At 40.4% G+C, this 16,781-nt stretch overlaps 1 protein-coding gene and 1 long non-coding RNA gene across 2 annotated transcripts in view; one reads left to right on the top strand and one right to left on the bottom strand.

The window, feature by feature from the left end:
* Positions 1-153, bottom strand: part of LOC141769371 (dual specificity protein phosphatase 18) — a 1,092-nt gene extending 939 nt beyond the window's left edge. The window contains exon 1 of the mRNA XM_074638355.1: positions 1-153. This exon is cut by the window's left edge and continues 939 nt beyond it. Within this exon, the coding sequence (XP_074494456.1) occupies positions 1-5 (5 nt within the window). The 5' untranslated portion in view covers positions 6-153.
* A 2,391-nt stretch (positions 154-2,544) lies between these two features.
* LOC141769372 (uncharacterized) lies at positions 2,545-7,077 on the top strand. The gene is made up of 3 exons (XR_012594289.1): positions 2,545-3,097; positions 4,106-4,589; positions 5,186-7,077. It is a non-coding gene; the product is annotated as an uncharacterized LOC141769372 (long non-coding RNA).
* The last annotated feature ends 9,704 nt before the right edge of the window (positions 7,078-16,781 follow it).

The raw sequence follows: 16,781 nt of genomic DNA, 5'->3' as shown, positions 1-16,781 counted from the left end.
TGCATGCACGCTGCAACTAAGATGTCTTGCAAAAAATGTTGCAAATAGCTCGGTTTGGCTGGTTTGGCTGGTTTGGCTTGTTTACTACTACTACTACTACTTCTCCTTCTTCCTTCTTCTTCTTCTTCGGTGTTTATTGGCGGTCGGCAAACCAGTTTATAGTATATGCATTACTGCCACCTACTGGACTGGAGTGTGGAGCAGTAGATTGGCAGAAAAAAAATAAAAATAAAAACAAAAAACAAACAAACAATAAAATAATAATTATTATTAATAATAATAAAAATAATAATAATGATACTAAAATGCTCTCCATTATTCCTGTTGCCCTTAAGTAATTAATTAGAAGATTGTGTACTTTCTTGTGTCTTTCGTAGCAGATTCCCCATTGTAATATTTCCTTCATTTACTCCTGGTATCAATTCCCTTCTTTCTTCGTCATATTTGTTGCACTCTATAAGAACATGTTCGACAGTGTCCGTTTTTTTATTTTTTTTTATTTCAAAATTACAATATACATAGTAACAGCAGAAAACATTAAAAACATTTACATACAAAAGAAGCATAGCGAAAACATAAACAAAGAGCTGTGACAAACATAAAAGGACAACAGAAATTAAACAAAACAAACATAAAATAAGTTTCCGGTTTATTACGGTTTGTGCATTGTCCAGTTGGGTGTTTGGCTTGTTTAACTGCTAGACAGGTTAATTGTACGGCAAAACCAGGAAGGACAAACCTGTGTGAGCGCACACGCTGTCGCCCCTGCTGGATGGGGTTTGTCATGAGGTACACATAATAACTGTTTCTTTCAGTTTCTCACTTATGAAAGAAATTTATTAAAGGTCCCATATTATAAAAAGTGACATTTTCATGACTTTTATATTATAAAGCAGGTTTACGTTCTATGTAAATACTGTGAAAGTATTGAAACGCTTAATCCACGGAGAAATACACACAGATAGTATTCAGAAACTGAGCTTTTGAAACAAGCCGTCAGGATTTCTGTCCATTTGTGAGGTCACAAATATACACTATTTAGACCATTTCAAAGTTTTAAATGTAAACATTCTAAATTTCCCATTGCAGTGTATGTGAATGACATCAGCTTACAGGAAGTAAACATGGACCCAAGCTGTTGCCTAGCAATGCAATTCTGTTGCAATTCCATTGAACTTTACTAAAACGGAGCGTTTCAGACAAGAGGGTAAATACAGGTTTATTCAAGCAGACAGCATTAGGAAAATAAAGTTTTTTTTAAACATTAAAGTATGTAAACATGTTCTAGTAGAAACCCGAGATACAAATATGAACCTGAAAATGAGCACGATATGGGACCTTTAAGAAACAAAAAAAATCTTAGTAACCTATTATATATATATAGCCAGGGTATAGTAACATTTATATTTAAACAATGAAATGAAAAACAAATTTAAAAATTAAACATATTTAAAGGGACTGTTTGTAACTTCTCACACGTATAAATCAATCCTGGTCGGTGTCCCATGCGCGCTCGCGTGTGGCTACGCTGTTCAGACTCAGACTCCAACACAAACTACATGGAAACACCAAAACCGCAAAGTTATAGCTAGCGAAGCCCATCTTGCTAAACAGTGTTGGCCGCGGTCGGAGGACGCGGGGGAGACCGTAGCTTTGGTCTGCAGGGCCGGAGTCTCTGCTGTACTCTGCTCCTCTGCCTGCCTGCTTGCCTTCACTCAGCTCGCTCCACCTCACGTGCATGCGCGCACACTACACACTGCAGAAGACTTCGTAGCTCTGAGAATATCTAGTGATCTAGTGGACGTTTGTGCAGAAATAAATGCTGCAGCTCCTCCAGACCAACAGAGGTTTTCCGTGTCTTGTGAAGTGACGGGGCTCCGCAACGAGTTACGTTATCGTCTCTGACCGGGTGCCGGTGTCTTCCCTGTTTCCTCCGGCTGCGGTCGGGAGGCTGAGGCAGGAAAAGCCAACACTGATCAGCAGTGATTCATGGAGAGACCTTCGTCTGGTCAGCTAACATTACTGCCAAGCAGGTGAAATATAGAGTGAAATTGTGGTTTTAGCTGACGTGTGTCACTTCACTGTTTTGAGCGATGCTCGTTCATGTCTATGTAGAGCGAGCACAAGTGCGAGCCTGACGCTGACTTTCATTGACTTAAAGGCCACAGGTGTCGCTGTTAACAACCAATTTCTGATTCTTACAAACAGTCCCTTTAAAGTGTATACATTAGCCTACAATATGAACAAGCAGCATGAAGCTCTCAAAATTAAATAATTCAACCATTAGATACGCTTTCAGATAAGCTGTTATCACTGATATTAATGTAATTTTAAATTCATCATCATTGCACAGCTGCATATTGACAATGTTATTGTGTATTTTTGTGATATTAAAAATTAAATGAGAAGCAGAAAAAAGATAATAAAGTGTGTTGTGCTTGTGGAAAAAAAATCAATTGACAATTAAAGTTTAACATAAACCATTAGTTATGATACAGTATAGGCTGTGTCTCTTTAAGTGAAATGATATTGAATACTGTAGTGTCTTTTTGGTTTGAGGTGGTTTGCTGTGTACTAGCTGGTGATGCCTGCAGGCAGTCCTCGGTTGCCCAGGAAACACAGATGGTGGATGAAGGGCGCGCATACAAAAGACCATAAACCTGTGGCAGCAGCTGGAGACCGAGACCACTGATTAATTCAGGTCTGTGCAGTCCCCCTTTTAGTCAAAGACGTCTCTGTTCTCTTTTAATACCTCCCATCCTTTTCCTTTGTCCCGGGGCTTCCGTCTCCACTTTATCCTGTTTTATTCCCTGGACTGGTCTCCACGTCAGTGCGCAGCTGTTGTTGGCACTCCCACATCTGCTTGTCTCCGGCTCGGCAGCCATGTAGACGACGGTCTCCTGTTAGTGCGCAGCGTGCAGGTCCAGAGGGCGACCAGCCTTTTTACTGCGGGCTCATCACTGCACACACACGGCGTGTATATCTGCAGCTTTGCCCTCAGCATGGAAGAAGAAGAAGAAGAAGAGGAAGAAGAAGTGATCTTTTCGCACCGTTTGATGCTGCAGGACAGGTGCATGATGGAACCTGGAGATCACTGGTAGGAAAAAAAGACCCTATATACCTTATTATTTTGTTCCTCTTTTTACAATTCAACGTTTTTATTGTTTATCAAGCTAGTTAATTTAGATTTATCTGTTGCTGAATTAGATGGCTCATTTAATTCCCTGCAGAGGAGGGATGGCCTAGTCTGTCTTTTCTCAACCTGACACCCTTGCAAGGTTTTATGAATATGAAAATGTGCTTATTTATAGCCTAGAAAAAAAGCTATTTCTGGGGGACACATGCCAGATTACAATGAGGGTTTATTCAATCTGGGATAATATGTTGCTGTAGGCAGTGCTATAATATATTCAAACAGCCTACATAGTCTTTAATTTCCAGATATCTACAGCATGAGCTGCAGCCACTCTACTGTATTTTTTCTGAAACAGAAATGTACAACAAATTTAGGTCATATGGTCTAAAGTTCTGATTGTATGTACATATATTTCATTTTATAGGTAAATATAAGGCAAAGTGGGACATTCAATCCCCCAAAACTAATGCAAAATGCATCATCTATTGTAACTTCAATTTATAGATATTTATGATCAACTGTAAAATGTTCCACACACTTATTCAGTATGCTTTTATTATATTTTAGGTGATCTTGTGGTCGGTGTTACTGGATTCATCTACATACATGCCAGATTACAATGAGGGTTTATTTAATCTCGGATAATATGTTGCTGTAGGCAGTGCTATAGTATATATATAAACAGCCTACATGGTCTTTCATCTCCAGATATCTACAGCATGAGCTGCAGCCACTCTACTGTGTTTTTGCACTGCTTCTGTAACAGAAATGTAAAACAAATTGAAATCATATGGTCTAAAGTTCTGATTGTATGTATATTTCTTTCATTTTATAGGTAAATATAAGGCCATTCAATCCCCCAAAACGAATGCAAAAGGAATCATCTATTGTAACTTCAATTTATAGATATTTATGATCAACTTTAAAATGTTCTACACACTTATTCAGTATGCTTTTATTATATTTTAGGTGATCTTGTGGTCGGTGTTACTGGATTCATCTATACAGAGCTGCCGACGTGTCACCAGTCAGGACACTGGGAGGATCCAAATGGGAACCAACAACAGGACAGGTTATGTGTACAGGCTGGATTATATTTCTTAGTTTTTAATGGCACACGTATATCAGATGAAGAAAAAAGCATTACTCATCTCATTACTTATTCAGTTAGATTACTGATTCTGTGACTTATATCTTTTGGCAGTGGGTGTACTTCAGTCTCATTTGTCTTAAATACAAAAAAAAGCAGTAAGAGGAGAAACAATATAATGAAAGAACAGGTAATCCCTGGGGTATCTTTTGTAGGACAGTTGGGTTGCGTCCCACTTTTCTGCTGCTTTGTGTTGTGTGTTCCTCTCCAGTTACACTGATGAAAGAGCAGACCTGTGGGCTCGCGCCGGACCTCACGAGCGGCATGACTCCATCGCCCTCTGCTGTGCTGCCTCGCAGACTGGTACAGGATCTGTCAGTAGATTTACACCGCTGTGACTTTTATTCCCCCCCTCATATTCACTTTACACTCTGCACTGTGACTTGTTATATGGGTCTAGATGAATATAAACTGCACAGCCAATTTTTACAGACTCTTATCTTGCTTTTTGCCCAGGATGTGTCTCTCTGTGTGTGTGTGTGTGTGTGTGTGTGTGTGTGTGTGTATGTGTGTGTGTGTTGAGCCTCTGTGCCGGCTGAGTGTGCAGATAAATGTGGAGCAGATAGAACATGGTAGATGTGTTAAATCGCTGCCATATTTTCCGCTATGCTGCTATCCCTTTCCAGGATTATGGTTAAGAGGGGAGATAAACCAACCTGAAAGTGGAAACCATGACCAAATCAGATTTGGCATAATCAGCTTTTCAAATTCGTTATTCAACATTATGCAGGATTATCCTGGAAAGAAAATGTTTGCGTGTTTGTTAGACCATGTCTTTTAACAGTATGTCATGTAAAAGAGGCCAACAGGAGTGTGTTCAACGTGTTAGGAATCAGAAAAATCTGAAAATCACTTCTGTATTTCTTCTTTTGACAGCCGTCGTGTAATTTCTCCTGCAGTGATCGATGAATGGTTCCATTAACTGCTGTCCTGGACCCGCAGAAGGAGAGGATCCACGTCCAAGTGTTTCCACACTGAGAGACGACTTCTTACGCTTTTGTGTACCAGTGAAAAGAGCTTTGAAGAGTTCAAAAAGCTATCACTAATGTGTAGTCGGTGTCAGCACGATCAGATTTAACAGGAAGAGATTTCATGGGTGGTGTTTTGAGACTAAATAATTTGCTGCAGCGTTCCTCCCTGTTTCTCTCAAATTATGCATATTTTCCGGGGCTGTGAGTAATACTAATATAGCTTCATCCACCCCCACTCTCATGTTGTTGTTTTTTTGGCTGATCACAAACACAGATACTGCAGCCACCGCTGGTTTTCTTCAGCTGCCATGTGCAGTGACCTCTTTGCTCCATTACCTTAGTTAGTCTATCTAACACTTTGGCCACTTCTCCCCGCACGAGACTCTTTAAATTCACTAGAAGTGGTGTTTTAACCTTCTCACCGAAGCTAGCATGTATCTATGCCAGATCCAGAAAGCTCTGATATTTTAAGCCTGTAAAATCTGCTTTAAGTGTGTGAGAATGACTAGTTTTCTCACATTGTGACAATGTGTAATTCACACAGTATGCTCTTTGTTTGTCTTGAAACTTCTTAATCTGGGTGTGATACCAACTACTTTTAATGTACTATATGTATTTTTACTGTAGCGTGTGGGCGTGTGTGTGTGTGTCAGCGTGAGTGCATGTGTTTGTGTGCATGTGCTCTATTTGTGTGTGTGTGTGTGAGTGTGTTTGCATGTGTCTGTCTGACAAAACACATTTGTAATGGGCCTGAAGCTACTAGCTGCTTTTCAGTGGTTTTCTCATCGCTGCACAGATTTGAAATGCCTGAATCTCTTCTTTTAGCACACTGGATGTACCAGACAAAGGATTAAAAAGAAATATATTTACAAATGATTCTTAGCATTTGTCACAACCTCATTGAAGCACCAGTTAGGTGGGGCCGGGTTTTTGTGATTTAGATAATCACAAGAACGTCGCTGGAAATTAATGGTGTGTAGTTTACTAAATGATGCCTGCTGGCACTAATTAAACCGTCCCGATGCCTACTGCCCCATCATCTGATACTTCAGCAAATTACAGCAAATGCTAATAATTATGTGCAAATAGCTTTTTTTTTTTACCCAGGTCTGGATTCTACTAACAGTATCTGACTAATATCTAACAATACTAATGTCTGCTAACAGTGGGATGATTACTAACCTGTCCTCTGAATGCTGATGGCTGGCCTTGTTCTCTCTCTCTAACCCACTGACTAACCCTCTGCTTTATGCCCGCAGTCCGACGCACACACTCCTCTCTCATGATCCTGCAATCCTTCTTCTAGAAATCAAGATGAAATATTAAAGAAGAAAAAATCAATGAAAAACTGTTAAAGTGAGCAAGTCAAGAAGGGTTTCAGGACTTGGGAAGGGAAATGTTATTAACCCCTAGATGAAAAGAGGAGCACAAACAGCTGCTGATATCAAACTGGGTTGACCACATACTTTAGAAGAATCCTCACAAAACCAATTATGATCTGATCCCTATAGGATATCATCGCACTGTGTCGCACTTCACAGGCTAAATTCACATCTCCAGAGGCCGTCTTTCTGTCTCTGCCTGTGCGCTGTGTGGTCAACCCTCGCAGGTGAGTGCCCGGCTTGTTGTCACCACAGGCCAAGCAAACCTCCACTACTAACTTATTAATGGTGTTTATACTAACAGTGGCGAGGCTGTAAAGGCCCACCTGTTGCTCTTACTAACATCTGTGTTCTTTCTGACTGAAACATCGTGATGTCTGTAATCAATTTACTCCCGTCTCTTTGTTCATCTTTAATTAAATCAAAGCATGCCTTGTGGTACTAGTGATGTTTATTAAGTTACATTACGTTGAAGCTTTTATCTAAAACATTTTCCAGTACCATGAGTCTATGCTTTTTTTTAAGCGATGGGAAATAAGTCTGTAACCGTGTCAGTGACATGCTCAACAGAAACCCTTATAAACAAGCTACTAACGTCTCCTAAAGTTAAATTAACAGGTACTAACCAAAGAGCTTTTATTAGCTCTCTACAAACTAACAAACTAACCCACTAATAAACTAATAATCTAACAACAACTAACTAAAATCACTAACTTTTGTGCTGAGTGGCAGAATTAGTGAAGCACCCTGATTTTGAGGAGTTGCGTCACTTATTGAATGTACTAACAGAATTAAGTTTTTATTAAGAGTTACTGATGTGATTGAATGTGCCTGTTTGTGTTCATGTGTGTGAGAGCACAGAAGTGTGTGTGTGTGGGACTATATTACTCATGTTGTGGGGACATAAATCTGTTTACACAGTCACGTTATGGGGACTTGCCTTCCCTTTTTGGGGACACAATTCAAGTCCCCATAATGTATATTATTACATGTTAGGGTGAGACTTGGTTTATGGTTAGGTTAAGGTTAGGTAAGGGTTAGGTTTAAGCAAGTTGTGGTTATGGTTAGGTTAAGTCTCCAGGAAATACATTTAAGTCAATGTAATGTCCTCTAAAGTGATGGAAACATGACTGTGTGTGAGTGTGTGTTTGTTTTGTTCTCTCAAACAATAATTTAACATACCAATGCAGATTATATTCATTGGAGCAGTTTGTGCCAAACGTATCCACTTTCAGCTGAGCACCGGGATACCTGTAAAACATACCTTGGACCTCTCAAACAATACACTGTGTGTAATAACATATACATGTAAAGAAAAATAAATCTAATGTACACAACTATTTTTGTACTTCATTGCTAATTTATCAGTTGTCTTTATTTCATACTTTTGTAATAAACAATTTTCACATATAAATTAAACATGTTTTTTGTATTGTCTCTTTTCTCACATGACAAATTGCAACCTATATGGAGTGTAATATTAAAGATCGTAATTGTCCACAACAACAACAACGACAATAATAGAGGGAACAGCAGAGTCCTGTCAAGGAACAATGTTTTCTGAACCCAGCCAGGAAATTACAAGGCATTTTATCTCTATGGCAATGTGAAGTGCCAACTCCAGGAGCGCCATTATCCTAAATATCATCTTTACTCGGTTGATTGCTGTAATCACACTGAAAAGTGATTGCTGTCGCAGCACATTCAGCACAAGCAGAGTCCTGTACAATACATTTATTAAAAAAAGAAAAAAATGAATTCTGTTCAGTTCATCAATGACAGATGTTTTCAGGGTGTTTTTTAACTCAAAAGCTGTAAGAGGTTTGATTTTTTTTTAAATTTACATTTATTTAATACTTATTCATGTTTATAGGTGACCCAATTAGATCATCATATGTCACCTCTGACTTAAAGAGATAGTTTGGGTGTTTTGAAGTGGGGTTGTATGATGTACTTTTCCATAGTCAGTGTATTACCTACAGTAAATGACGGTCGGCATGCCCCCAGTTTGGAGAAACAGCCAGAGTACCAGCGCAAAGCAAAGCAAAGCAAAGCAAAGCAAAGCAAAGCAATGTACTGCTGAGGACGGGGACGGCAGCAAAATGTATTTTAGCAACCTAAAAGAAAGGCGTTCCCCCCTGTCGGAAAGCACATCACATTGCAAAGCGGTGAAAATATTCTAAATAGTGTACACTTAAACAGATATTGATTTTTTTTTAGGTGGCTAAAATACGTTTTGCTGCTGCCTCTGTCCACAGCAGCTTTGCTTTGTGCTGTTCTGTCTGTTTCTTCAAACTGGGGACGTGTCGACTGTCATCTACTGTAACTAATACACTGACTATGGATATGTATCTTACAACCCCACTTCAAAACACCTGAACTATCCCTTTAATATGTTCAAACTTTCCAAAATAACAATGCTGTCCTGCTACATGTTGCCACACATCCATGGGAGGATTTCAGGATTTCCATGCATGCAGTGTTACAGCAGGGGGCAGCAACTCATCAGGTTAGGGGACTTGATGTTTTTTGGTGCAGTGTAAGCTATTCCATATATTAGCAGCTACTAGACACATGTTTGCAATGGTGCAATGATTTCACTCTATTTGTTTTATTTGGATGATACACTCTGTATGTTTTCTGTGTTTCTGGTTCACTTTAAACACATATTTATCATAGACTGTTGGTTTTATAAAGGTGGGACACACTTGGTTGAGATTTGAAACATCAGCTTGTGTAAAAGTGCCTTTTCTTGTATAGTATACACGGTAAATTCTTTGTGTCAACTTTAAGGGTGCATATTAATTCTAAGCACTTTTTCACTTTAATAGAGAAGTCACAACACTAAAGACATGCAGTTATATAAATTAGTTTGAAGGAATGTATTGTTATCTGTTATGTGTAAGATTTCTCTCTGATTATGACAGATGTTTGTAATGCATGCTGTTATCAGACTGCTTTTCCATTGCACAAGTCAGAAATTGTCCTAGTGAGAGGTGCAAATCAAAATTTAGCTATTTTCCATCCGCTCCATCCCTACAAAGGTTAAAGGTCACCCTTCTATATAATTTGAGAGATTGCATGTTTGCATTTTGTATTTTTATTTATTTACAAATAATTCGGATTATTCTGTCTCCAACTAAATGGCATTCAGGTTTATGTGTGTGTGTGACAGACAGAGAGAGGTTTGTGCTGCACTCTGAACCCCCCCCCCCACACACACACACCTCAGTGGACCTTCATTCCATCGTCATCCTCCTCCTCTGCTTGTGTCAGACAGAAAGGGCTCTGCTCTGCCCCCCATTTGAGCCCGATGTGATCCAGATGACGGCGGGTTCCAAAGGTAGGAGCAGCGGGGCCCGGGGTCTTCATGGGTCAGCTGTAATTCACCACAGAGCTCAGAGAGCAGAGTCTTAACACACACAAAACCCCTCACAGAACGCCGAGGCTCCACTTAAAGTCTTGAATATCACACAAACTCCAGTTCAAAGGCAGGTATGTTGGGATGAAAAACATTAATCGGCTTAATGATGTTCTCTAGTGGATGGTTAGTTTAGCCAGTCTTTGAAAACACACTAATGCCCCAGTTTACAGGGACTCGGATGCCACAGAGGCATTTGTGGCCCAAAGCGAAAGAGAGCGAGCGGTGGAGAAGAAACAGTGCGGGCTGGCAACAAATTATTCCACTATTATCTCATCGTTTCAGAATTTCTGGAGATTTTACCAATTCCGTTTTACTCTTTCCTCGAAAAAAAAAGAAAGAGGAATGTCTTTGCACGGTGCATATATATGTGTGTGTGTGTCTGTGTTTATGTGTGAGATCCAGAAGCAGCTCTCCGTAACCAGAGCCTCCATCACAGGGAGGATGTCTGCTGAAATAACAGCTCACTGCCTCCAACGGAATTTGTCTGTAAGCTGTAAAAGATGGCGAGGGAGAAGGAGGAGAAAAAGTGAGCAGTGTAAGTATTTCTCTCTTTGGCGCTGTAATCAGCAGCGCTCTGCCCTGTGGAGTTTAAAATAGTAAATCCGCTCAAAGACAGTTCAAGGGCTGAATAGAAATTGCTCTCCCTGCAGGTGTGTGTGTGTTTGTGTGTCTCTGCTTGTAGTTCGAATGAAGACGTGTGTTTATAATGTTGAGGCTATTTCTATTTTTAGGGTAAAAGTCTTATTTCGGCCTGCTCTACATTCAGTGGTGTCAAATGTGTTTTACAAGCTTAAACAGTCTACACTCTCCATATGTGTTTGCAAATACAAACCAGTTTAATTTAATGGTGAGCACCAGGCAAATCATACATACACCTCCTTGCAAGAAAGCACCATGACAAACTCCACTGAAACAAGTCAGTTTCAATGCCAGAGTTGCATACAAGAAAACATGCATTCTACGTGTTAAGTTATGAAGAAACTTTTGCAGAATGTGAAGTGTGATTATGCAAAACTTGCAGTTTATATCAGTAAAACCAGATTCCTGATTAGTTAGAGATGTCTTTTATGATGCAGTTCCAAAATCCAAGTTTACGATAAAGCAAAATTTCATTTTTCTTATTTTTGACAGTTGCACATTTCTTCATGTATCATAAAGTTAGCCCAATCTGCTACGTAGATACAGACAGACCTCAGGGCTCATGGCCGACGCTCATATTATTTTGGGCCCCAATACAAGTATTGGAGAGCAGGAATTGGAAGTGGAGAGCAGCAGAATTTGGGTCAGGGGTTGCGGGTCTTTAAATGTACAATAGGGGCTTTAACACGAGGGCAGGGGGAGTTCATGAAAATGGTTTGCAGACTTTTAAAACATTCGAAGAAGAGGAAAATCATGCTAATCCGCACGAACAGGGCGATCTCTGTTTTAACCGGGTGCAGGTTCTTTAGACCAACAAATCACCCAAGGACTAACGTGACTCAATGTCTGTAGAGCCACAAAACATAATGTGGTTCAAGTATTTTGGAAAATCTGAGCACAGAGTTCTTGTTCTGCTTTATGTTGATGCAAAATGACTTGAGTTTACTGCAATGTGGTCCCACAAACACTTTGATTCTTGCTTCATGTCCTCCCTCTCTCTGCTTCTAAACTTTGAAATCATCTTCCATTAAACTATTTGACACATGATCTACCTGGTCACACCCTATATCCTCCTCCTCTTCTGTCTTTCTTCCACACACTAAGTCCTGTTAATAGTGTGAAAATGGTGATATTAAGTCAGAGACCTGGTGCTTCCTAAATGCCTTTCTTTTCCCTGCCTGCAGCCAACATTCAGAGTCTAGATAAGCGGACAGTCGGAGAGGCCCTATCTGTCCTGCTGGCTGGTGAATGATGGACAGTAATTAAAAGTTAGCTAATAACCTCTTCACACCTGACATTTCAACAGGGAGGTCCTGGACACCATTATCTACATATAGATTAAACAGCGTAATTGGCAGGGAGATAGGGTTAGGAGGATCGCGAAAGGAAAAGTGGAAAAAAAGAGGCCAGGCCATCGCCAAACCATTAAGCAGAATATCTGAGTGACACTCTGATTTTGCTCCTCCTGCTAATGCGACAGGAATTGAGCTGAACTAAAATGATAAATGAATGAAGCCTATCTCGGTGTGGTTATTACCGGGGCAAACATCGGCCATGGAAAATAGCTTTAATTTCATAATAATTGCTAGATGGACGTGACTCGTTAGAGACACAATATGAGAGTGCAGGGAGAGGGGGAGAGGAAGGGAGGAAGGGAGAGAGGAGGGGGAGGAGAGAAACTCTTCTGAGGATGAATGCTCTTCGTCGGGCTGCAGCACTTGTGCTCCCACACACTGCAATTTGCACAGACTCATTGATAAGTGATATGTGGACTGATGAGATGGAAATGGAGAGAATTAGTTGCACTGTCATTAGCATTGAGGAAATGTGAAACTACTTCATTTAGAAACTAAAACATCCCTGAATGAGTCTCTACACAGGTTAACACGTTTATGGTTCCCACAGGTTTGTGTTTAACACTAATAGGCTATTAGACATGCATCACATCATAGCATTCAAAATTTCTGATGGCTTTACTAATGAACGTGATATTTAGGTTAAGAACTGCTCACTTTCCCAGGCCTATGGGGGCCGCTGTCATCCTGTGTCTCCATTAAGGCTTTTAGTCCATTTATTTAAGACTTTTCCATGTTAAAGGAATAATTGGACACTTCTTCTTCTTCACTTTCTTGCCGAGAGTTAAATGAGAAGTTTGATACCACTCTCATATTTGTCCACTTAGCAGGAAGACTGGAAGGAGGGGGGAACAGTTAGCCTGCCTGGCTCTGTCCAATGGTAACAAAATCAACAAAACAACTAAAAGCTCACAAGTGCTAATTAACATGTTATATCTTGTCTGTTTAGTCCATACCCTGGAGGGTGCCAGACATCTAGCGGTGCAGGAAGTCACTGCTCCAGGCCCAGATATTACTCTGGCACATAATACCCTCCAACCCGATATCACGCCAGAGCGTGTAATAGACCCGCCGGTCCGCCAGAGGATAGCGTGTCAGTGTCACGTTTTGCTTCGCTGAGGCGTGAATATTACACACGTGTATGAAGGTGCAGTAGCCTTCCAGCAGGGGGCAACAAAACCACTCACTTAGGTTTAGGCAACAAAGGTTTCTAGGTTTATGAAAGAGATCATGGTTGGGCTTAAAATAAGTATGTAAAGTAAGTATAATACGTACCCTACGGAAACAACGTAACATCAGTATGGAAAATGTGACAAACGTCACTTCCAAACAAAACACTGGTCTCAAACACTGGTCTTCTGGTTGAAAGTCCTGTGTCTGCAGACCTATCCATCTCCCCTTCCACCTGCAAACAGTAGTATATGGCATGAAAATGACACGCCTAAAGCAAGAATAGAGTTGTTATGACACAGTTTTGCCTTGCACATTATCGTGTCATTCACAAGATTTTTGTGCGACCGGGCTGTACCCTCACATAAAACCACAATGTGTTGTTTTTACACCTACATTTTTGGACAGACTTTAACAGACAGACGAGAGTGGTATCCATGCTCTCGTCTCACACCCTGGTCATTATGTTTCATACACATTTCTTTTTTGATAGTAGCCAAATTCATTTCTAACCTGTGTGTTACACAATCGGGGGCTTTGTGTTGAAATCTTTTCTAAAACAAAACTGAATCAGCCGAATAGATCTTTCACAATAGGATGAGTTCGACAGATGGAAAGCAGAAGACACGGCCATTTCTCAAAAGCAGAGGAAGTGAGTCTGTCCACACTTCAGTCCCAGAGCCGTGATGTACTGTTGCAACTCTCCTCACCTGTGCTAAGTCAGTAGAAAGTGATGTGAAACTGTAGCTGAGAAGAACCAGCTGAAAACCAGCCATGAAAACAGCCTTATTTGCTTCCTCCGAAATAAATCAAGTTGACAGTGAAAACCGAACAATAATGACAAAAGCATGCAGATCCGGGCGGCCCCTAAAGCTATCAAATAGGTAATGGTTAGCCTACCTTAAAACCTGCCAGGTCACTGCTCTGTGTTTTTCTGACTCTTATTATTATCCAGTGATTAATATAAACCCTCTTTCCAGCTATAGGAGGGTAATTTAGTCAAGTTGGACAGCTTTTGATTTTTGGCCTATTATTTTCCCTGTCTGAGAAAGGGCAATTAGTGTTCTGCTTGACGCAATTGCTTTTATCCAATAGTTGCTCTATTCAGTTTTTTCTGCTCGAGACATCCATCTAGGGATAATAACGCCCCCCCCCCCCACCTCGCAACTAAAAAGTGGCAGATAATGGCCACTGTTTGCTATAACATATCCCTCTGAATAACCATATGTTTCATGGCAGAATGGTCATCTTTGTTTATGCAGATATGAGGGATGTAATTGGCTGATGCCACATTACAACATAAAAAAACACCTTTATTTTGAATATAGAGAAAAAAGATATCAAGAGATCATTACATTATTAGATTCATTTTTTAAATTAAAATTAATTCATTAAAATCAGTGTTGATTGTTCATAAATGCAAGTGTCTCATGAAATTAACATACAAATTATAAACCCTCTCCACACGAAGGTTTCACATGTTTTTTGTTTTTTCTTTGGTATACGTCCTTCTCTTGCGTCTATAAAACTGCGGACTGATTCCAACAAATGAAGCCCACTGTGCAGCGCTCACATAGAGCATATTTGGCTCTCTAATTATAAGTGTTAACACATTGCTGTGAATAATCACTCACAAGTGCCTCAGCCAAAGACAATTACATATACGTGATACCCTTCCAACAGAAACCACACACACAGTTTGTTAAAGTGTATAATCATCCATTTTATCTAATTATTTGAATCCTTTAAATGACTATGAATTGTCTAAATTCACTAGACATTTGTTATTATTCCTTGCTTTTTACATTTGAAACCTTTAAAAAAGTGACAGATGTTTTCTTATATGGAGAGTTTAATTGCTGTGAATAATCTTTTTCATTGTAATAAGGTAAATAGACACAATATTTTTTTAAATGTACAGGTTTGACTTGACATTTAAAACATTTGTCAGAGATTTTTGGATCAAACTTCCACTAGGAATATGGTGTAGTTAAACTCTCCACCACTAGATGTCCCTCTTGCTTTAGTCTGGAGGCTGCTGTGTTGTGACTGGAGTGTGTATCTGAACCATCTGTCCATGACTTGTCTATCCAGACCCCGGGTTCATCCATCATGTCCAAGGGGTGCTAGTCTCTCTAAAACCAAACAAGAAAACATTTCTTTATTCCTCCGCTTCATCTCTCGGCTCTCTTTCCCTTCGTTCCTGTCACATTCTCCACATTCTCTCTCCGTCTGTCTCTTTGCGTTCCCCTGCCTTCGATAAAAGGATCACTTTACTGTTTATACAAGGGGATTGGTGTTGTTAACAGGTGTAGGGTAATGGGATCCCTACTGGCAGCCAGGCACGGAGAGGGTCGCACACCCTCCTCTTCCACGCTCTCGCACTCGCTCTGGCGATACTCTTCTGATGGATTGCACCCACCATTCATCTAAATTATGTCACTGGCAATGAGCTATCAGTTCAATCTGGCCTAAACGAAGCACAGGGTTTGTTTCTGTTGACACTTCCTCAGTATTCACTTCTCCTCCTGATTACTGTCAGGGCCTGTAGGAGTGACGCAGCTCGTGGTTGGACCCCCACTCTCTCTGTGTGTGTGTGTGTGTGGCCCTATTTTCACTGCCACTTTATAGCTGTTGAGAGGCTGTTATCAAGAAGAGGATGAGGACTTTGAATTTGCATTCGGCAACTACAGATTGCTGTTACATGAACTATGACATGCTGCACGTTTACTACTCATTAGGCGAAACTTTACTCAAGGTGCAAATTGCTTCACCTTTATCGTAAAAAAGAGGTTTTACGATAAAGGTCAGCATGGGAGTCTAGTTCTCACCAAAGTTAATCATGGCAGAACGATCAGTCCTGTTTGACATGGATATACAACCAGGCTAATATAGAAAGGTGTTGCTTTACTCCTGCCATCTTAATCCAGTCCAGCCATTTTGGATCCCGCGTTTCTCTTCTCTCCCAGCCTTCCCTGAGCGTCGATCCCCTCCTCCTCCATGTGTTTAACTCCTTTTTCTCCTGGCGTCCCTTAGAAATACTCCCAGCTGCATAACAGATGTCGAATATCTTTCTTTCTTTCTTTTTGTGTCCTCCTTTCCCTTTATCTATATAACTCCCTGATGGCCATGACGATGACTGAATTCATAATTCTGACCACACAAGAGACACCCGCGAAACCATGATTGCCAAAGAGGCTGTAACATCATTTACATTTATTACAGTTTTGTCTTTCTTTTCGCTGGCCTTTCTTTCCTTCCCTTTTCTTATTTCACTCGATCTGTCTCTCAAATTTGCAGTCCGCCTAAAGGAATTCCTCCAGTCAAAGCTTTTGGCGAAGGCGAGTGATGAGGGACCGCAGACAAAGTGAGAAGGCCCAGAGTGCAAACAGTGAGAAGTAACTCTCTGCTCTTTCCACTCATTGAGTAAAATTATACCAGGGATAGAGTTTGATTCATTGAGCAAATTCCTGAAGCTGATTATTTGACCGTTAAACTCATTCATCATGTGAAGCCTGATAATGCGAGGTTCCCCTTCTCTCCCCATGGCTAAA

The sequence above is a fragment of the Sebastes fasciatus genome, chromosome 6 (genome assembly GCF_043250625.1).
Source record: "Sebastes fasciatus isolate fSebFas1 chromosome 6, fSebFas1.pri, whole genome shotgun sequence".
In the NCBI taxonomy this organism is placed as follows: Eukaryota; Metazoa; Chordata; class Actinopteri; order Perciformes; family Sebastidae; genus Sebastes; species Sebastes fasciatus.
Note: the sequence above shows the minus strand (reverse complement) of the source record. Positions and strands in the feature narration are given on the sequence as shown.